Below are 23,304 nucleotides of genomic sequence, written 5' to 3'. Positions count from 1 at the left end.
CTATAATTTTGAAATCCTCTGAAGTTTCAGCAAAAAAAATTGAATTATGGCGTTGAATGTTTACAGTACCAGACTTCTTCCTTTTCTGTACCTCCTGTTTATGTATTTCTTTATGAATTATGGCCGTTGGAGAAGGTCCCACTGTTCAATTGTATGACACATTACTCATACAAATGAGCGTTTTGCACTGCGCTAATACTGGAGCACCTGCCACCTGGACTCTGAGGTCAAAGTTTAGAATGAGTGGGTGGGAGAAGGATGGGGATTGAGGGAGTAAAAGCACCTGTTTTGGGGTGTAATGCACAGAGCCTGAGAGCATTTGATTTTTGCTGTGTTTACATAATCAGGCCAGCTGGAGAGAATGCAAGTGCATTAGCCAAAAGAAATTGTTCTCTCCCTCTTTTCTCTCTTACTATATCTGCATAGCTCTCACTATTCCTGTCATTCCCACTTTTTCTGTGCAGAGGGAGTCAGGAAAGGGATTCCACAGCATTCGGGACAGTACGTGGCTGTATGGTAGATGGCTAAGAGAAGTGAGCCCACAATGAAACCCGAGCATGTTTTTCTCTCTGCGAGACAAAAAAAAAAGAGCTCTGGGGAGACTGCCCGCCCAGGTGGATGTATCCCTTGGCATTAACACAATGACAGAGGAAATGAATGAATCTGTAAGATTATTGTTAAACTGTGTAGCTTCCCCCAGGGCTGAATGGCAGCAAACAGGCTCATAGTTGTGGGATTGGTGGTCTACAGAGGAATCCCAAGTGTTTTCATCCAGCTGATGTCACTCATGCCTGTGAAACACATACTGCCAGAGGTTTTCTGTGCAGTTTGCTATAGGAGGAATGCAGTGGAAGTGCAGCGTTAGACACTTTTCCCCGCTGGTTTCGTCGAGGCGGCGTCTCTGGTTTCTCAGGGCAGGCTGCCAGTCTCGACTCACCAGCTGTCCGGACATCAGTATTGTAAAAGCACATTACTGAAGCTACAACAAAAACATTTGCTTAACAGTCTGCTTCACTGCGCTCTGTCATTCTTTGCATGTGTAAATCATAACCATACTGTATGCTTCACACTGCTCTATTGTGAATTTTAAAGCATTGTTGTTATATGTTTTGTTGTAGCAGTGCATATGATAGTAGTACCTTTTGTGAAAGAGGTGTTAACAAGTCTGTGAGATGTACACACCCTTCTTCTTAACACCATCTCCCTTCGCTGTGGAGCTGCATGGCTCACGTGGTGATGGAAGCTGCGTTTCAGCGGGGGGTCCTACCCCTGTGCCTGTCAAAAATTGTTCCTGATGTTCTCTGATTAGAGGGATCAAAGATATCTGCTGTGACAGGGCCTGAGAGAGAGAGAAACAGAGAGATTGTGATTGTGTGTGTGTCTGTGCCTTCTGTTGTCTTCTCAAATCTGATGTTTTTTTATCATTATGAAGGGAATTGCAGCCAGGCTTTCGGACTACTTACTAAATGTATCCAACTACTGGAACTAGTTATTTTAGCAATATTGTAATCAGTGATTATTAGTTGATCTATTAGTCATTTCATCTATTTAATTTTCATCATGTTAATAATCAGTTAGTCGATCAATCAGCTTCTAAAATGGGAAGATTGGCTGCTCTTCTATGTTTTGTATGTTTATAAATTGAATATCTAGGTTTTGTAAGCAATTTAAAAATGTCATCTCGGGCTGTGGGAAATTGTAAAACAGATTTTTCACTATTTTCTGACATTTTAAAGACCAAACCATAAAAATAAAAATAACCGACAGATTAGTTGATACTAAAAATAAGCATTAGTTGCAGCCCTGCAGTAATGTAATCTAAGGGCGTGGTTCCTCTTTTTGCTTCATTTTAAGCATTCCCCACTTAAAATGAAGCTGTTTACCTGCAACCCTCCGATGCAGTACATGTCTGGTGTGTCTGAGTTGTGAGCAGATCAGAATATGATAATTTTTTAGAGATCTGAGAGGCAAAACTTTCTGGTATGTCAAAAGAAAAAAGATATCTATTTGTGCTGTATAAATATGTTTTTTCTTCTTTCCAATCCCATTAATCATCTTGTGACTCCTCAGAGTTATCTTGCGACCCTTGGGGGGGGATCCTGATCCCCTAGTTTAAATTCACTGGTCTGAGGCATCATCCAACCTCAGTAATGATTAGATGATTAGATGCAGTTACTTTCAGATGTCATTTATTTGTGGTCATGCGTCTCATGAAGATGTGGATACCACCACTCTTGCCACCATTTAAATTTCCTTGTTTCCCTTTAAAAGTTTTCCAAGATCTTTTTCACTAGTATTTAAAGTCAAAATAAATTCTAAGTATCACATTTATGCAGTGTGTGCTTTGTATTTGGATTATGAAACAGCAATTAACAAGTACTCTGTTACTACTCAAGCCTGCCCACAGCCTCAGTGAACTCCCCGTTTAACCACACGTTTTATTAAGTGTGTGGTTAAATGGCTTCACGTCATCAGACTCTCACAAGACATTGCAACCGATGATTGCGTATGATCGTACATCCACAGAAACAGCAGTGAGCTTATGTATCAGACATGCCTGCACAACACTGCATTCCTCCTAGATCAGTTTATGTTGTGCAAAGATAAAATAGTGAGCTTTTTGCATGAGATTAACCGGGCCTATTTGTACAGATGAGAAGCAGCGGTGGTACAAAAGACAGTTTTTCACCAGGATACAGCGAGGCATAATTTACACCTGTGTGATTTTTATTGGAAGCTCATAGATCAACCACTTTGTTTTATCACAGCAACCATAGACTGTGTTTGAGGAGCCATTTTTCTTCTTCTACTGTCGTCAATCCTTTCATCAGCACATCTTTCCCATAAACGCTTGAAGGGTTCATCTTCAGTTGACCTGTCTCATGGTTGTCCTGTTTATTCTCATAATAAGGGTGTAATCCACTGAATTTAATCACTTTAAGAAAACAATCAGCCCCCTTTCAATTAGTTTTAGATTACTCTGCCTCCAAATCCCCTGGAACATGCAGTTAAATAGATACATTTTCAATCAGTCATTGATTAGAAAATGTAATAATATTCTTATAATATCAGCAGCTGCAACAGGTACTGAAATTTCTGTCAATATGTGCAGAGTTGTACCTAATCTTGTGTCCTTGTCATGAATAAATAGTGCTGTAACGTTTTTTTCTCTCGATGTGATAAAACAGAAACAGAGAGTCGAGTCAATTTGTTGCCAAAAATCACAAGTGTGACTCAGAGGGATTAACAATCTGAACAACACAGACACTTTCTGTCCTTAGACCCTCAATTTAGGTAACAAGAAACTTCACAAAAACATATTGAACATGTTAAAAAAGGGCGCAAACTCAGTAGGAGATCCCGTTTCCATGACCAACAGTTGGTAGAGTAGCTGTAATACAACAATATTGAGAAATAGACTAACAATATAATGTATTACAACACACAGTAAATATTTAGAGTTTTAGGAAAAGTGTAAATCTGTAGAGAGTACAATATAACTTTTCCAGCTGTTCTCAAATATTGCTGTAGCAAAAACGTGTAGAACCTGTTGCCTTTGAAGAAGGATGATGGGTATCCGTCCTCTGGGCTCTTGCATCCCCACCATGTTTACAAGTAATGTCACAAAAACTCATCAGGAGCTCAGCCTAAAAAACACAATTTCCTTAAAAGTGTGATGACCTTTACCCGTCAAGATCAGATGATCAGTGCAAAAAGTCTGACTGGTGCTGTGACTCCATCAGTCAGTCATGCATGTCTGTGTGTGTGTGTGTCTGTGTGTGTGTGTGTGTAAGTAAACTCTGGTGAATAGTCCTCAGCTGCCTCTCTCGTGGGTCCGCTCCTGTCCTCTATCTACTAAACAATAGCTTGTTGTATTTCCTCCCATCGTGCCTCTCTTCTCCAGCGCACCGCACATCTGCATCCTCCGTTCTCCTCCTCCCCCTCCGGCCCTCCGTAACCTCCGCTCCCTCTGCATGACCTCGCCATATCCGTGCTCGATTCCTTGTCATCGGGGAACGTGCGCACGTTTCCCCTTTTGTTTTCCCCAGAGGGCTTGGGCGGGGGGATTTTAGCGACATTTAGATGTATCTCGTGGGGCTTCCACTGTGCCCGGCCAACAGCCTTTCCTCTGACCTCTCCCTGAACTGGTCCTAATGTTTATGAACCATGGCCAGCCACCCCGCTACCACACCCACACTGCACATTCCTGCATACATTTGGGGTTCTTCTGCTTCCAACGATGACGTCCACCTCTGTTTTATTTATGAGCTCTCAAGTGACTGCGGGCCAATGTCAAGTGTCACGCATTTTGTTGCAGATGCAGAATGCGTAATATGAATTAATTGGTGATGCAGGTGCCTGTGTCATCTATTTATCTGATGATTATGCTTCAGGGTCTCAATCACCTCCTCTTGCATGTCAAGACTTTGTGACATTTTGACACCAACGCTGCCAAAATTTATGGTTTAATTCCAACCGGAGCTTCTCATACTATATAAAAACTTTCTCCCTAATAGCCCCTTAAGGTGCTTTTGGTCTACTAGATAGCATATGTTATCAATCACCAGTCATAAAGCTCCACAGAAGTGTGTTTAAGGTTCGTGCGTTAGATTCCACCCATCCTCGGTGCTTTTTAAGCAGACCGTTATTAAATCTTTTATTTTCCCAACCAGCCAATATGGTGGCTTCCACACTTTTGCAGCTGCTTCTTGGAGGAGTGTCTGTGTATCGGATAGAGTTACACCAGGTTACACTAAGGATTATCTGGAAATACTTGATGTGAGAGGCTGCCAGCTGCTGCAAATGAGCGCAACACAACCTTGAGAGTGATGGGTGACAGTAGTCCCAGTGGAGGGGTTAATCCCTGTTAATGGTAATATAGAGTTGAGCCGCAGGTTCTGGAATATTTTTTTTTTTACCCCTGTACATCTCTTTTGAAAGCTTTTCTTTTAATAATATTCCTCAAAATTGTAATGAGGGACTCAGAAAACATGTTCATAATGGCTCTAAATACTGCAATCAAGGCAGTTTACAGTATGAATCAGAACTGTAGCAAATTCAGGACGCTTGGTTTGTTGCAATTCGGAGCAAAACACCAGACAATAGATGCCTAATTGATCTAAAATTGATCCAGAACATACAGGTTAACTAAATTGATTATCAGGTTGGCTGAATGTAACTGCTGAATGTATTGTCAGGTTTCTACAAAGCACAATCTTCAGCTTCAACTCACCATTACCGGTGTAAAAAAGATGAATTTTAAAAACTCTTAAATGCTCCTTGGAAGTTAGTTGACCTCTCGCTTTCTTCTCTTGTGTCTCCAAGTTTTTAAAAAACCAGGTGTTTTCTTGCACAGTTGCTCATCTTTTGTTCAGATGATTCAACCAGCAGAAGTTCTTGCACATTTAAGCTTCGTAATTGCTCCAGCTGTCAATCATCTAACATTGTCTATGCAGAACCTGAACACTTGAACAACTCTATTAGCCGAGTCTGACAGGGAAGGTGAATTTCTTGCTTTAAACGCCTCAGTACCACAATCTTAGAGAAGTGTATTGTTGTTCGAAGTGTTCTGTATATGCTTAAGGTAAGTGGAACAGGTGGCTGGATCTGTTGGGGTTTGGTGAACGAGAGCTCCATCCTGATGTAGATCCTGATAACTGCTGTCAGACCTGCGGGCAAGAGGGCCGTAGGCGTATGAGCCCTCAGTGCACACCTGATTGCAGATGGAATTGAAAAATGAGAAGCAAAAAATATTCTGGAAATAGAACGATTGCAAGAAACTATTTATTTCTTTCCTTATAAGCTATAAGGAAAGGAATAAAGTTTTTCTATTTCTATGTATCCTATTTCTCCCAGGACTCTTTCCAAGATTATTATAGTCATTCATTATTTACCAGACTTAGCTCATGTGTACTTACATCTTTTACTTTTATAGATCCATTGTTCCTGGGAGCCATGATACAAGTCTGTGCCTTGAAAATGGTTTCCTCTCTTCTCCTCTGTCTGTCTGCTCGGAAGGTCTTACCCTAGTTTAGAGAATGCTAATTCAGTCTGACCACTAAGCGGGAGTCTGGGCTGCGTGGTTGAACCGTCTCTGTGTTCCCCAGGCCTGGCATCGCCGGCGGCAGATCAGCTGCACTGATAGGAAAGGGAAACCAGGGCAACCTCCAACCTAACCCGCCAATCACATCGCTTGCTCGTGCACTCATCGCTGCAGCCGTTGACAAATGACCCCATCCACTCTCACCCTAACCACCACATATAGTGGCAGGTGTATGTGAAACTTGTGTCAAGACACCTGTGTTTGTGTGTGTGTGTATGTGTGTGTGTGTGTGTGTGTGTGTGTGTGGTACAGAATAACAGCATACTGTGAGTGTGCACAAGCTTGTGTTTCCTTTTGTAGCCAGGTTTAAGGCAGGAAAGAAAGTGGTGAATGTTAGAAATACATATGTTTTGTGTTTATTTATATATACAATGTGTATGTGTGTGTGTCTGTGTTCGTGGACGTGTTTGTGTTAGTTAACAGTGTGACAATCCCTACTCAGGAAATCACAGGGGTCGCCTTCACACACCAGAAAAGGATGTTTTCTTAATTCACTCACCCAGTAACTAAAAATGGGCTTCCTCTACGCTGCACAGAGAGAAATTCGCCATCAGAGAGAGCACATTAAATCACTCTCCAAGCCCACAGTACACACTCACACACACACACATACACACAAACAGTCATCCTAGAAAAACACCATTGTTACATAATGCAGAGTAATACCTCAAGAGTACATGTTCACAAACACCCAGCCACAAACTATCACTGTGACGGGACTCATATCTGAACTCGGTTATGTAGCTGCAGGACGCAGCAATGAAATGTTCGTTTATTTGGTCCAGTTTGTTGATGTTGTAACGAAGCCACAGGGAGTTTGGGAAAGGGAGATTCGAAAGTCCGTATTTGCATTTCATTCTTTGTCAGCCACTACTACCACGAGCTAATGATAGGTTAAGAAAGAGTCCTTGAGGAAATGTGGAGGAAAAATGCAGAAATCACACAGAGCTCCGAGACAAGGGAACAGTCATCTGACGGTAGCCGTCCCCTGACTGACACCTGAGCTCATAGTCTGGCTCATGATGTGAAATCATTCTTATTTACACAAGCAACACGAACTGTCTGTGAGAACGTAGCTTGAAAGCAAATCGAGAGACAGGATAACCAGGACGAGGCAGAAGTGGTATCCATTCCATTACATTTTTTTTTATAAATCTGAAAAACATTTCTGATGTCCCCACTCATCCCTGCTGTTGAGCTCTGGGTGTGGAGCAATAACAGTGGCCTTCAGTGTCAGTCTGGATTCCACAGTGTTTTGGAGAAAATTCCTCTTCGCTCCTAACAGTCATGTTATGGAAGCCAAGTGCAATTTGTGCCAAAATGCAAGTATGTAAGGATTCAGGGAAAGACAAAACCCTACTGTGTGTGGAGGGATTCGCCCGGGAGAGAAAAACAAAATAGATAGGTGGATGTTTTTTTTGACTTTTCCTACTTTCCAAATGTAAACAATTCAACTGAATCTCGAGGAGAACAAATGCAATTAGCAGCAAGAATTTGCTTAAGCTGCCATCTCTTCCCGAGCAACGGTTAAGTGTTTGTGGATGGTGTTAAATCACACTCTCTACTTACCCCATTTTCCAAGAGAGAAACTATAAATCAAGAAAACCAAGAAAGTAATGAAGATTAAAGCGCCGGGTGAATGAAAGGTTAATGTTTCAATCTCCGTGCATATTTGTGAAGATTAGCAGATACCACCAGCCATTCAGGACTTTTCAAGGCTGCAACCCCACTACTCTCTCCTTTCTAATCTCTATACATATGGATGTGTGTGTGTGTGTGTGTGTGTATTTCTGAAGTGAGGTGGTGTGTGGTAAGAGGTTCTTGGCACAGCGCGGGAGTCTTGTGATGCGAGATCAGGAGTTTGTTCTCAGTGGATTCGGGAGCAGGTACCTTCTTCCTTCCCTAGCCACAATTTCTTTTTTCGACTGGAAGTACATTTTTACACAACCATATTTTTAAGAAACAAAGCTATCGGATTACATAAAAAGCATTTGTTTTGTTCTGTTGTCATCTAAGTGATGATTTAAGAAGTGATTGAGAAACGACTCTTTGTTTCTTTAAGTGAAAAAAACAAATGAATAAAAACAGATTTTTTTTTTCAGAGGTTGTTTTCCCTTCGCTTGCTGACTTCATAAAGCAGAAACAGAAGGGGAATCGCTGTGTTTATGACAGCAGCATTAGTTAAATATTAATATGTGAGTGTCTGGCTGTAAGTAGGCAAGATTAATGGATGCATCATCCTTCCTCACACCTGTATCTCTAAGAGGGTTGCTACTATGTGGCAGAACCATTTAGTAAAAACAGCTCTTCAACCCTCACCTCAGACAATGCATATTCAACATTTCTCACTTTTGTTTTTTCTATCTTACCTTCAACCCCACATTCACAGTTGCTCACGCGCTCGTGTTAGACCCATGTGTCAAAGGCAAACAGGCACACATTTGTTTGTATGTGTAAAAATATGTCTAGACATTTCTTATCACGTATAACTGCATAAAATAAATGTACTGCCCTTTCCAGTTCCTGAGCATTCACATATCTTGACACACACTCACAGGTGGCTGGCTATCTGAAATCCAGTGGCCACTAAGAGGAAGATATGTTCTGTATGTCTGTCAAATAAAAAAACTTGTGATTGCCATCAAATGACTCTTATATGCCCAAAGGAAGAGCAGTCAATGAAACAAAATGGCTCCCTTTGCTCAGTCATTGCAGGCAATTTGGCCGAGGTTTCCTTGGCAACACAAACTTGGTTTCTCGCTGAGGACAAGGAGAGATGGTGCTGTTACAACGCAGCTGCAAACAACACTCACATCCAACAGCAACAGCCCCGATTTTGTTTTCCCATCAGTTATTCTCCCCCTTAGTGTCAGCAGGCGTGATTATAGTAATGCAGAGTGGTCTATTTACTCACACGCATTCAAGTGGATTCAAGCTCTAAGATGAGAGCCACAAATCAGAAATGATTTTTACTTCTCTTTATACTGAAATTGAGGCTGAAGAAGGGTTTGTATTCAAATATTTCTGGTGTGTTTTTTTGTTGTTTTTTTTTTCATCTAGGGATCCATTTTTGCAACAAAAGTACCCGGAAGGCTTTTAGAAATTGGAAATAAGAAGCTTTGAAATTAAACTTTTTTCATTCTCATGCTGAGTGATTCCTGGTCAGGATCATTTGAATTGGCCTTAATCTTATCATTACATCTCAGTCCATTTTTTGGCCTGTGTTTGTGCTGTTTTTGAACTGATGAACGGATGAACTGTTTTTTGACTGGTTCGCTGGTTCAGAAGAATTTTTTATGCTGAGATGAAGGTGAATCAGTGTCATCTTATGCACAATGTTCTCCATTTATATCTAAATATTACAGTCCAGTGATAAACAGAAGATACACATGGTCAGACATCTTAAAATAAATTAACTTGTCAAAATAATTGTAGCAATACTTCCAGTTGCATTGAGTTGCCACGAAATAGGCTGAAGAAGTACCATATGCGTACAACTTGTTGAACATTTCATAATTCCTGTGTGTGTGTGTGTTTGTGTGTGTGTTTGTGTGTTCTCAGTTTGTAAAGGAAGAAGACTTTAATTGACCTCACATGATAAAATCAGAAAAACACCAGATTAGAAAATATCTTCCTCTTTGGTTCCTGCATAGTCGCTCTCGTGCATGTGTGCCTGTCTTCCTGCCTTTCTGATTATGTTACAGGGTGTGTGCATGCAATATGCATAAATGTTTGGGTTTTAGCTGCGTATGAAAGCAAGTGAAACATAATTATATCATTCATTTAATCCAAACCTAACCAGCAGTCTGGCAGCTCAGCTATTCCATTAAGAATGGATGTTATTTAAATACACGTGTTACTTTGTGTTGCTTTATTCTCTGCTATCAGATAAGATATGCTCTTTATTTGGTCAGGCATGAATGACCTTTATGGATGCCTTTCAGTTCAAGTCCTCAAGTCAGCCTCCATTTCAAACAGGCCACTGCTTATCAGTAACCTATTACTCCTTGCTCTGCCTGCCTTAGCAAACATTGGCTGAGGCATTTGCCACAACTATGTACACTTTAGAATACAGTGAACACAAACATAGATATCCGTAACATCTACTGAACCACACAGAGACTCGCAGCACTTTGTTTTTTTAAAGTTATCATGGACAATGTAGCACATTTTGTTTTCAGCTGGCACAGTTATAAGGAACCGTGTTTATGTCACATGCGATAAAGTGTCATCCAGCTCTCCTTTCTGGATACTTCAGCTACATTTTATGTCCTGTGGAATTTTAGGAAGGTTGTCTTGGATAAGGAAATTAAAAAAAAAACATAGATGTGTCATTCGAGTTACAATGGCTACTTTCTCCAGAGTTGGATGTGTGTGTTTGTGCATCTGTGTGTGGGTGTCTATTCTCCCCAGGCCAGGCGGGGTAATGTGATTGTGTTTAATACGCTCTTTACATACCCCTGAGCAAAACACAGCCACGCTGTTATTGAATGACTTGTTCGGGACAATAAATAATGTAAATCTCATTTACCTGCCGTAGAAAATACATGCGGAATAGGAATTCCTGGGTGCTTTCAGTGACTGTTCCTTTCAGCTGAGTTTTATGTAGATCTTGCTGCCTTGAATTTGAATCTTTGTCTCTGGACTTTGCATCAGTGTCCATCGGTTTTTCCACAAAACCTTGGCTATATATTAACCCTGTTCCTCTTCTACTAGGTGGTGTGGGCATTGCAGCCACTCAGCTGTGCAATACAGTGAAGGATGTGACCGTGTTTGGCACAGCGTCAGCCAGCAAGCATGAAACCATCAGCCAGGGTGGAGTCACACATCCTATTGACTATCGTACCAAGGACTATGTGGAGGAAGTCCGCAAGATCAGTCCAAAAGGTGAGAAACGTGGCCATCTGCACTGGAATACCTGCTCTAAATTTAGTGTTTTTATGTGAAATAAATGACCCAATGTATCAATAAACTCTAAGAACAGCGTTTACAGTGATATGCATGTTGTTCAGTGAGATTGTGGCAAAGAGTCAAGATCGATTTAGTCTCACTGGCACAAAGCAATACTGTGGGACTGCAGCCTTTTGTTGATGAGTGCTGAACAAACTGCAGACAGTGAGATGATACATTTTCATTCGCTTTGTTTTTTTCTTTTCTTTCTTATGACACAATTTTCAGCAGATCTGGCTGCCATGTACACTAGACTGACAGCATGTAGGGAATTATTTCCTCTACCAAGCAAACTCATTTCACTAAGCAGTGACTGTTTGGATTTTCGCTGACATCAATAATGTGTCCTCAGAGTTTTATGTAGATGCGGCCCCGGTGTTCGCTAAAAGGGGCACGAAACACGCCGCTTCTCAGCAAAATTAAACAATCGTCCAGTTCCCGATTCTTCTTTCGCCCTACTGCTGTGTTCATAGCAGGATGGAGAATGCTATTATGCTTGAGACTCATTTCATAGTCCCCTCTCCGACCCCCTTCTTTGTAGCACAGAGCGAGACAGACAGACATTACAGAGACAGATAGGAGGAGAGCGAAAACTGACACTTTAGACAGAATGTATCTAATTAGAAGCCTGGATCAATGTGCAGCCCGGCTTGCTACCTTTCCCTCTGTCTTTGGCTCTCTGTCAGTTCATCTGTGCTGTGGTCAAGGCAGAGTCCCGCTGTGAGCCTCCCACAATCAATAGAACCATAGTTTAACAGAGCAAGGAGGGGTAGCCCAATTTGAGGAGTCCCCTCTGGCACAAAGGAACATCATTAAGGCCGGGCCTATATAGCCAGACATTAATAAGCCACAGGGAAACCTTCATAGTTAGGTTGCCATATTCTACCGTCTGCTCAGAGGTTTGTTATTCTCTCCGCCTAGGAATGGAATGGACAATGACGAAGAGACATTTTATCTCTCTTGTCTTATCAGTGACAAGAATGAAAAAACATGAAACAAGGGAAAGGGGAAGGATTTCACCCCGCTCTCCTCCTCTCCTCTTCTTCATGACATATGTATGTGTTCCTCCTCGTGTAAACATGGCACAACTTGGCTACAATCGCTACTCCTAGTGAACTCTGGCATGCAGAGGGGGCTGCTGAGGAGATTTGGCAGGCTGCTCTCTCTGAATTCACACCAATGATAACTGTCCCCTTTTCCTCTTTTCCTGCTCCAGGGCTGGATATAGTACTGGACCCTCTGGGTGGATCAGACACCCATAAGGCCTACAACCTGCTTAAGCCTATGGGCAAACTTATCACCTATGGTAAGTAGAAATAATATTCTTTGCATGAGCAATTGTTTTTACTTTCAGTTTCACCAACCACTGCGGTTTTGCACAAAAAACAATCAGATTTAGATTTCAGATTTTGTTCACTTTTATGAGCCTTCACAAGCAAACTTTGTGTAACTAAGGTCAAAAAATCTTCATGTCCACAAGCTGAATGTGTTTCTACAACCAAGCTTCTCCCAATGAAAACATTTTAAAGTTACCCCAATTTCTTATGTAATACCAGCCATGTGGTTTTTTAAGCTTGTTGGCAGCACAACACAGCATAGTAGGAAGCACAAAGATTACCTTATAAGACAACTTCACGGTGAGTTACCTGCACAAGATAGCAGCCATCGAATGAAATTTATATCTAAACTAACTTTTACTCCTACTGGAACTCAATAGCTACATATTATGATGATTAGTAATCTCTTTACTCAGAATTTTTTACTGCAGACTTACAGCAATTTATGGCAAAATAACACAAATATTTGGAATCCTTTGGGAACAGCAGCTGCAATTTGTATCAGTCAATCGTGGATTGCAGTAATCACAAAAAAATCCCAGAGATCCTGGAATATAACTGACCAATATTAAGAAGATTAAAACAGTACATAAAATATTTGTGGGTTTTCACACTTGCCGCAGAATAAAGCTGCTTCCCGGTGGGCAGTGCGACCTCTCTGTAGAGGTCCATGTCCTCAGTGTGCTGTGTGTCATCCGTGGGAAGGCCTTTACACTCGCTCTGTTGCGATGCCAATCTGGAACCAGCATGCATGCAACAGTGGGCGGGGTCGGCATCCATGGAGAACAGGGCCTTGCCTTTGCATGTTGCACAAAAACCCACCACCCAGCATGGTGCCCCCCACCCTCGCCCATTCACCCTCTCTCACCCTTACAAACCGTCCCCCAAACCCCACCCCACCCTCCCGGTCCCTCCGTGCCGGCTTCTCTTCCAGCTTATCAGAAGTATGCATGGCGGAACAATGGGCATTCTATCCACACGAAACCTGGAATGTGTCTGAATGTAGCAGGCTGGGTCCCTCTCTTCTCTCAGAGCATGCTTTGTGTCCCCTATTTCCCCCAGGAGAGAGAGAGAGAGAGAGAGACAGAGACAGAGACAGGGAGAGGCATAGCCGGCACAGCAGGAGGGAATAGGAAGGGGATGTGGTGACAGTGAGAGCTTAGGTGCTAAAGAGGTTTTCAGGAAGGAAGGTGTAGGTGAGAGTGTGAGTGTACAGGCCAAGATAAATGGAGCATGAACTGCCACTGAAGAGAGGCGGCTTATTTGACATGTCACCAAATTATTAATCTTTTTATTATTTTATAACATGTCATAAAATGGTGAAAAATCAGCAGAGTCTAAGGTGATGTTTTTCCTTCATGAATACTATTAACATTAACATTGTTAATTATTTTTCTGTAGATTGACTTCAGCACTAAAAGAGATTTATTACAGAGACTAAATGATGATCAGATGAAGGCAAAGTGGGTAAAATCAGAGCAATAAAGATGAAGAAAGAAACGGGGAGTGTGGGCAGATCATTTGATAGAAAATGAACCAGACTTCTATACAACACATAATCAGTAAATCAATTATACACAGGGGTTAAAAAAATGTACTGGATACACAGAAATACCTGCACACATTGTCTACTGTCTTTCTCTTTCAGGAAGTAGAGATTGAGTTTCTTTCTGTTCTTTCTTTCATCCTCCTTTTTCTATCAGGTACAGCTAATATGCTGGCGGGCCAGAAGAAGAACCTGCTCGCTGTGGCCAGGAACTGGTACCACCAGTTCTCCATCCACACACTCAGCCTGATCCAGGGGAACAAGTCGGTGTGCGGCTTCCACCTGGGCTACCTGGACGGGGAGATGGAGCTCCTCAGCCAGGCCATGAACACCATCCTGGATCTCTACAATCAGGGCAAGATCAAGCCCCGCATCGACTCCACTTGGCACCTTGAGCAGGTGTGTATTTATCTGTTTACACCTGGAATTAAGGTGTGTCTCATATGAAGTTTATGTCTGGATGTATTACATTCTCTATTATGCCCATAAATAAAGTGAGAAGGACTAGTTTATTTGGCAGAAGTGGATGATTTAATTCACTGGATTAGCCAAAAAAGAGCAATTCTCATTTGTTAACTTGATCTACATTTTCAATTGAGTTTTGAGTAAATTACTATATCACAAAGTACATATACCATGACAGAATTTATCTTTATCATCTAGCCTTATATACAACTGACATTACATATAGTGTCTTGCCAGTTCTCACGCCACAGACATACCATTCATATTTTTTCTAATAATCACCTGTAAACTGCTTATGTTTGGTGTGTTTCCATTTAAAAGGTGTATATAAATGTATGTGGATTGCAGATACATTTATTAATGTGACTGAGGGCATTCCCCAGCACATCAGTTTGGATGACATGAGTTTGGAATGATTCATTGTGACATTTGTGCATCTACGTGTGGATTACATCAATTTTTACGCTATGTGTGCTTACAGTCCAGTCATCCAGAATGCATGTCAATGCCAGGTGGGTCTGTATGTGTGTGTGTGTGTGTGTGAGTGAGTTTCGCACAAAGACATGCAGGAGCTGGGCGTGGCTCGGATTCAACAGGCGAAGTTTGTCCACAAGAAGGACTGTGTCTCTCTTACCATAACTCCATCAGCCAGACAGAGTCAGATTGTTGGTGACAAAAAATTAACACTGCTCGCAGATATGAATAGAGAGAGTGTGAGAAACACAGAGAGAAAGACGGAGTCGGAGGCTGACATCTTCTGTTGTCAAAGTCGAAGCCGGTCAGTATTTTGGCCTGTGTGGCCAGAGAGAGACACCCGCTGTCTTTCTCCGCCATCTGACGCTCTTTCTCTGCCCCTCCATCTGTCTTCTCTTTATATCAGACTCTTTCTCTCTGTCTTTAGGTTATTGACTCCCTCTCTGTCTCTCTGCCTCTCGCTGTATTCTCTCCTTCTCCCTCCTCACAGTGTATCTTTTTTGCTTTTTCTCTCTTGTTGCTATGGTGACATCCTTTAGTCAGTGTGTGCGTCTGTCTTAGGGAGGGGCCCTGATGTATGAGAAAGAGAGATGGAAGAAGCGTGGAGAAACAGAGGAGAGAACAGGGTACATCTCAGTCTGACTTGGAGCCATTTGGTGTGTAAAGTTGCATGTCTGCAAACACTGATGCTGCTGCTTGTAGTAGACAAAAAGCTGCTGGGTAATAATTAATCAGATAGTTGATTGATTATTACGAGGGGAGTACAAATGCCACGCCCTGACCCCATCCATCACAGCCCTTCCCCCAATGTCACTCTCTGTTTTTGCTCCAATAATCAATAAAAATGCTGGGACAATATTGTTAAATTAGTATTGTTCCCCCCATGTGGTTATCTACATCTGCACCGATACCCATGAGGATGTCTACAAATAGCTACAAATAGCACACTCTAGTCCGAGATGCCTGGGAGCCAGAGAGGTTGACAGATCTAAAAGAGTTAAGGGTGGAAGTGGGAGGAGTCGTCGAACGAGCTTCAGTCACTCTCACTGTGACTTTCATTCACATTGAAGATGATTCTTATAATTCCCAGATTCACCCCTCCCTCCTTTTCAGTTTCAACGAGGCGTGTTCCTCATCTGAAGGACACCAGTTGCTCCCTCTCTTCGTCCTCCCCCCTCCTCCTCCTCCCTTTCGAACTCCCACACTCCTCCTCTTTCCCATGTGTCTGAGTCGCCGGGGCCACGTTTCAGCCAGGCTTTACGTTGCTAGGAGATGGCCCTGTTGCCGTGGCATTGGTCGTTAGGTGGTCTGCCTGCCTCACACAAATAGGGGGATTGGAGGAAGGAGGGAGGGGGAAAGTGATGGAGACAGGAACAGACAGTGGACAGAGTGCGGTGGTCAAGAGAAGGGTGGGGCTGGTCTGGCTTGGATTCTCCCCTCATCGCTATGATTGTCAGTCAGTGGGACCAAGTTGGTCGATCCATTATTGGGTAGGGGTTTGGTTGATTGGATGTCAGTGCAAGACCGCATGTCCTCAAAAGTAAGACGATTTGTTAAATCCAGCACCAGTTTTCATAAGGTGATGAATGTCAGATTAGCCACTTCTAAAGTTACCTCTGCTTTAATCCGATAAGTGCTGTACAAGTCTTCAAGCACATTTAAAGGACTGATTCACATTTTTTCCATCTTAAAGGGAACATATCATGCACATTTCCAGGTCTATATTTTTATTCTGGATCTCTACTTATTTTTATTATACTGGATCTTTATGCAGCCCCTCAGTTCAGCCTCTGTCTGGAACAAGCTGTTTTAGCTCCTGTCTCTTTAAGGCGCTCCCTCAAGATGAGCCCACTCTGTTCTGATTAGTTAGAGGCTACGTACACAAATAGTAGTAGGATTTGACCCCGAATCAGATCCAAAATATGTGAGTGAACAAACTTAGCAGCAAAGGCTTCAGAATGACAGCTGTTTGTGGGCATGCACGAATGATCTGACATCATCACAAGGAGGAAGCAGGGTTAACTTTGCAAACAAAACATTGAGAGCAGACTGAAGGTTCATGCATTCCACTGAAATCGCTCTTCTCAGAGTCTCCAATGACATAATGATGTCTTCTGATATGGACAAGTGCTCCATTTCAGTGCTGCTGGATCTTAGCGCAGTTTTTTGACACTGTGGATCACAGAAAAATGACCTGGACCGGTTCTCATCCTTACATGTCTGAAACTGCTGCTCTTTCCTGTGGTGTGCCTCAAGGTTCCGTCTTGGGTCCTGTTTTATTTGCTTTATATATGCTTTCCTTAGGTCATGTCATTAGCAAATTTATAGATATATCCACAAGTGTCTGACTGCCATTAAGGACTGGATGTCTAACAACATTTTATAGCTTCATACAGACAAGACGGAGGTTCTTATCATAGCTTCAGACAGTGTAGCTCCCAAGGTTGCCTGCTTTCATATCATTGTATCATATCATCATATCATTGGACTATTGTAATTCCTTTTTTAGCTGTCACAGCAAGTCATCTCTGAACTGTCTACAAATGGACCAGAACGCTGCTGCAAGGCTGTTATTCTGGTCCAGCAGGATGACTCACATCACACCCATTTTATGTTGACATTGGCTTCCCATCAGGTTTAGGATTAATTTTAAGGTTCTTGTTTTCATTTATAGAGCCCTGCATGGACAGGCACCTGAGTACATCTGTGACCTTCTCCATCCCTATATCACCAGAAGGTCACTTAGGTCTTCTGACCAGAGCCTACTGGCTGTTCCTCGTTCTCGATTGAAAACAAAAGGTGATCGTACCTTTGAAGCAGAGGCTCCAACACAATGGAACTCTCTTCCTTTAGACATACAGTCTGTGGTTGCTGTAGAAGCTTTTAAAAAGCAACTGAACAACCACCTTTCCTCATTGGCCTTTGTCTCACCTTCAGATGTCTAGTGATTGTTCTTTTGTGTGTTTCTCTTGGGATACCCTGTTGCCTGTGTTTGTACGTTAACTTTATCTTGTAGCTTATGTTATTATTGTTTTTATGTTTTATGTTCTTATTTTAACTTTCATTCTTGTACTTTTATTCATCATCATCATAAGCCTTGGCTTCTGACCTGCAGGGAGCATTTCTACATATGTTCACTTTAAGTTTTGGACCTTTGACCATATTAAACATAGACATCTGACATGATGACAGTATAAAAATAATAGAAAATCACAAAAAAAAACACAATATGTCCCATGTAAAACAATACTAACATGCCCATATGTACATTGAAACTGTTTTTAGTTGCTGTAATTGTTGCTCCTGTCCACAGTGGCCGTGAAGAGATCCTTTTCTATTGTGATTGTAAAGAGATGCAGGACGAAATGCACAATCCTCCACAGCCCTTCAATAACAACACTATCTGATAGCAGCAGTTCATCCCCATTCAAGAAGAGTGAATACAATGAACATTCATCATTTTATTAATCTTATTGGTGATCCCGACCAATGAAAGAAGAAATAAAACATCACAACTTCACTTTACACAGATTATGACATATGAATTACAGTTTGTCATTATTAAAGTGCAGCACCTACTAGAATTGACCAGCAGTCTTAGAACCAATATTACTCCCTATAATTCACTGAACAGGAAATCATTTTTCTTATCATTGTTGTTTGTTTTGTTTTTCGCACCTTTAGTTATCCTCAAACAAGTTTCTTTCTCCTTCATGTCTGTATTTCTTGCCTACGTACTATAGTATAACATTTCATTACATTTATATCTAATAAATTCTAATATTGGAAGTATCTGTTTGCAGTACAAGTTATTCCCCCCATTTATTTTCTTATTCTTCTGTTCCACATTTTTTTTCTTTGCTGTTTGCTGCTGCAACAATCTCATTTCCCCTCAAAGATTATTAAAGTCTCGTCTAAACAAATGTAATTTCTCACATACACCATATTAAAGTGATATTTGAGGATTGCAAGCCTGGGAAAATGTGTTTCCAGTCTGTGGTATCGAAAAGGAAGATTAGAAGCACAGGATGCAACGGGGCACGTATTTCTGTGTAAATGCGTTGGTGGAGGAGAAACTAGCTCAACTACCCTCAATGGATTTTTCTCAATGACAGGTGTATTTAAAATCCTTCCTTCACCTCCTTTCACCCTTTACTCTTTCTTCTTGCCTTATGTAATTGTTCCTCTTCTTCTGTCTCTTCTCCAGGTGGGCGATGCCATGAGAAAGATGCAGGAGAGGAACAACATTGGCAAAGTGGTCCTTACCACAGAGCCAATGCCCGAGGAGGAGAAGAAAGAAGAGCCCAAGAAGGAGGACAAGAAAGAGGACAAGAAGAAGGATGATAAGAAGAAGGATGACAAGAAGAAGGACGATGCCAAGAAGGAGGAGAAGAAGGACGACAAGAAGAAAGAGGAGCCCAAGAAGGAGGAGAAGAAGGAGGAAGAGAAGAAGGAAGAGGCCAAGAAGGAAGAGAAGTGAGAGGGAGGAACAGATAGTCAAGCAGACCAGCAGGGAGTTTGTGTCCTGGGAACAGGGGGTGTGGTGTGGGATGGGGTGGGGTGGGGGGAAGGATGGAGATGGATGGGGTGGAGGAGTGGGGGTGGGGGTGGGGGGGTAACTGAGGATGGGAAGATTACAAAACTATCACACCACTATCGATCTTTCATTTCTTCCACTTCCCCTCCGCTTCACCCTTTTGAGTCCACCAGTGATTACTCAGGCCTGGCTCCACCCACCCGCCTCCCCTTTTTATCATCTCTATGTCTGAAAAAATTCTTGTAACACCTTGTGAGCTCCAAACATATCTCTCTGCCTTGCCAGATCGAGAAAACAGCACTTGCAAGATTTTCTTATTGTGACAAGAGAGCCATGGAGGACTGTGGGTACGGTCCAGGCCTGGAGCAAATTACTGTTACCTTAACTGTAATCCCCACTCCCCTGCCCATGCCCCTCTGCACCTCAACTCCTAAATTGCTAAATTGTTCTGCTCTGACTTCCACCTGCCACCTCCTCTCCCCCCCTTACCGTGCTGAGTCCCCCCTCCCCCACCACCACCTCACCTCCCACACCACCACCCCACTCACGGGCCGGACCCACAGACAGGCACAGAGACAGGCAGATAAAAGGAAGAACCACACCCACCCACACATTGCTCTCTTACTGTCCAATGCTTCGTTATGTCACTGAGGATGAGTCAGAGATGCCTGTGATTGGCTGATGCACCTCACCTCCCCTGGAGATATTGGCATCATGGCGCTGATCATGATGTAGAGAATGGTGTAAATGCTATAAGGCCCTGCCAAACTCCACATTGGTATTCAGCTACTACTAATAAAGCCTTAGCTTGGACATACCTTGTATCAGTCTTCATCAGTGGTAAGGGAAACAGCTCCATAATGCATGCATTCCCACCACGTTTCAGTGAAGTTAATATACTGTCGTGGCTGCAGTTGTTGCACTTGCTTGAATATGAATTTCCCTCATAATGAGTCTTTCTGTGCAGTGTTGAATAGGGAGGCAGAAATCATTGCTCAGCTTCATTCTCCTTAGTTACAGATTTTTCTAGCTGACCAACTGTTGGCAAGAAGTGCGCAGTGCCAATTAAGAGAGAATTTGTTTCTGCTCAAACAAGCCACAAATGCACACACACATACGCACACAAACATACACACACTGAATGTGATGAAAGAGGCACTGTCATGCTGAGACACTGAAGCGTCTGAAATGAGCAAGTTAAGAAGGTGAATACCAGTCCTTTTCCTCTGGATCAGGCTTTCATCCTCCCTGATCCTCCTCGAGGCATTCCATGGCATTGTGTTCCTTTCACAGCGGCCGCTCGCCTGTCGATCACCCTGACCTGGGAAAAGGAGAATTCAATTCAAGCTGGCGTCCATACTTTGCCTCCCCTCCTTCTCTCTACTCTCCTCCACTCTCTCTCTCTCTCTCTCCCTCCTCCTTTCCATTTCCCTCTCTATGGTCGGCATAGCAACAGGCGTCAGGCTCGTCAGAGATGGCACTGTGGTCTGTTTCTCTGACTCCCTCTCCCTGTGTCTCTCCTTTCTGCCTCCCTAGCTCTATATTTGCCAACAGTCGGTGCTGTCCACCAGTTCAACAGGTGTTAAATGTATTAAGAATTTCAGATGATAAAACAAAGAGCTGGAGCCGGTTTCAAGGTTGTTAGCGTCGCTCTACCAACCTGTTTTTTTCAAACCAGTCTTGAAATTTAAATCCCATATTGACAATGTGTGCAGTATTAGCAGTATTCTAGCTAAAACAGTGCACCGCTCCCCTAATGGCCAGTATGAATTTTGTCTGACTGGTGTCGAGTCAAAAGTATACTTCGACTCTAAATCGACTATAAACCTTCCACGTAGGCGGATACCGACTTAAAACCTTAGACATTTATCTACCTGCCTGCCTGCCTGCCTGCCTGTCTGTGACTCCGGCCTCAGTGTTGAGACTCAGATGGTGACTAGTGACTTTGTAAAAAAACAAACACAAAATGTTTTACAAAAAAAAAAATAGAAAAAAAGTTGTTGTGTTAGCATGAGTGGCCTCCCTCATGTGCTGTGTGTGGTGTGCCATTGTGTGTGAAGATGTGTGTGTCCTCAGGTCGTTTGTCAGGTTTTAAAAGCACCCACCCTTACCCCACCACATCCCCCCCCTCCCCCTCCCCCTCACACTACTCCGCTACAGTATTAATGTAGCTTCCCTTCCTATTTCTATCTCTCCCTCCTGTCTGATAAGAGGCCTGTGTTATGAGGACAGTTGGTATTAGTATTTTGCACTCTGCTCGCTGATCTTAATGCACTTACAAGCATGGCAGTCACACTCCAGTCCCACAGGCTTCGATTCTGCTCCAGGTTTGCAGCCTGTTTCCCATCATCCACTCATAGTATATCTGCTGAAGCTCACTGAAAGCACAGGTGGCACACACACACATAGAATACACACACACACTCATTTAAAGGTCCCCTCATTTTCAGCTTGCCAGTCCCTGCCCCGGCCAACTTCTCCTGGGTGGCAGCTAAAATCAAAGCATTCATCCATCCTTGACTGTAGGAAGTAAAACGTGGAACAGGAATATGTGTCGACTGGGCTGGAGTGCGACCGTCACGCTGGTGTGGGGAGTGACTGTGTCCTGTCAGCCTCTGGTTAGTGTTCTGTTCTAATCTGCTGGGCTCCCTTTGTGAACCTGTGGACGGTGCTTCTGTTCTGAGTGCCATGTGAGAAACAAACGCTTCAGTAAAAAAAAAAAAAAAAGATGTTTTACTTAATATGTTATTTTAATTTACCTTTATATTTTCGTTTGTTTGTTTGTTTTGTTATCCAAGGGTTTAAAGTTCAAAGCTCATACTCTTTTTTTTTTTTGTGGGGACCTGCCAACCTGCACTCCTTTTAAATGTGATGAAGTTTTTCTGTTGGTCCGAACCATGTGTGCCAAATTGTATGTATATTCCTCTGTCAATGCTTTGAATATTAACAGTGCATAAAAAATATGAAGAAAATTCTGTTTTTGGATGCATTTCCGTCAACCTTGAAGAAAAGTCACAGTGTGTCAGATTTGTATCCCAAATGCTCATGGGTGCTGACAGAATTTTTTTGCTGCAGTTTACAAAAGGTTTAACACAATTTGTAGTTTTCGATTGGTTGCAGTCTTGCTCAAGCGTAGGTCTGCACTGTGCCTCTCTCCTTGCACACAGCTTACCTCAATCCGAGGCGCCTCCCTCCGTATCTATATCCTTTTCACTGTGTTTTACCAGCTCTCACATTATGTCGACCGCAACAGGTTGATTCCTCCGACGTGTTTACAACCATGACATCAGTATCACAGTGAAAAGGAAGTGGACGAGGTGCATTTAAGGTTCAAATTTCAAAAAGACATATAGATACACGGAAATCTGTAAAATTCCTCCAAGTCCAAAGCTCCATGGTATTCCTCTCTATGGATTTCTGTTTATTTCAGTTTGTTTCCAAGTGGCTTGTATAGCAAGTGAGGGAGCAGATGTTTTCACACAGCTGTGCAGGGATGCCAATTCTGTAACACAGCTGCACAAAACCCCAGCTTATTGGCTGATCATAGCTCAGTCATGGCCGGCCCCAGACACAACATTTCCGCTTTACAGCTGATCTCAGTTCACTCAAGGATTATTAGAGTCGTTCCTCTTTTCCTGTGCTGCAGCCAAGAGGCTCTGCGGATGCAACAGTCGCAGTTCAGCAGCAGCCGGCCAAAACTCCTCTCCATATCACCCCCTTCTCACTGCATACGCATTCATAGCAAATAAAACATTTCTTTGACATCTGGAATTTGAAATTGCATGCATTCATCAGCATGTGGAAAACAGATTATAATCTTTTTATTTTTTTTCTTTCAACATTTTCCCCTTGGCTCTTTTGAGCTGAGATGCCTTTGAAATGAACTCAATCA

At 42.5% G+C, this 23,304-nt stretch overlaps 1 protein-coding gene across 1 annotated transcript in view; it reads left to right on the top strand.

Annotated features, from left to right (window-relative positions):
- Positions 1-23,120, top strand: part of vat1 (vesicle amine transport 1) — a 30,461-nt gene extending 7,341 nt beyond the window's left edge. Inside the window, exons 3-6 of the mRNA XM_067570778.1 lie at positions 10,820-10,990; positions 12,270-12,359; positions 14,094-14,335; positions 19,083-23,120. Of these exons, the coding sequence (XP_067426879.1) occupies positions 10,820-10,990; positions 12,270-12,359; positions 14,094-14,335; positions 19,083-19,355 (776 nt within the window). The 3' untranslated portion in view covers positions 19,356-23,120. The remainder of the gene's footprint in view (positions 1-10,819; positions 10,991-12,269; positions 12,360-14,093; positions 14,336-19,082) is intronic.
- The last annotated feature ends 184 nt before the right edge of the window (positions 23,121-23,304 follow it).

Source organism: Thunnus thynnus, chromosome 17, assembly GCF_963924715.1.
Source record: "Thunnus thynnus chromosome 17, fThuThy2.1, whole genome shotgun sequence".
NCBI lineage: Eukaryota > Metazoa > Chordata > Actinopteri > Scombriformes > Scombridae > Thunnus > Thunnus thynnus.
Note: the sequence above shows the minus strand (reverse complement) of the source record. Positions and strands in the feature narration are given on the sequence as shown.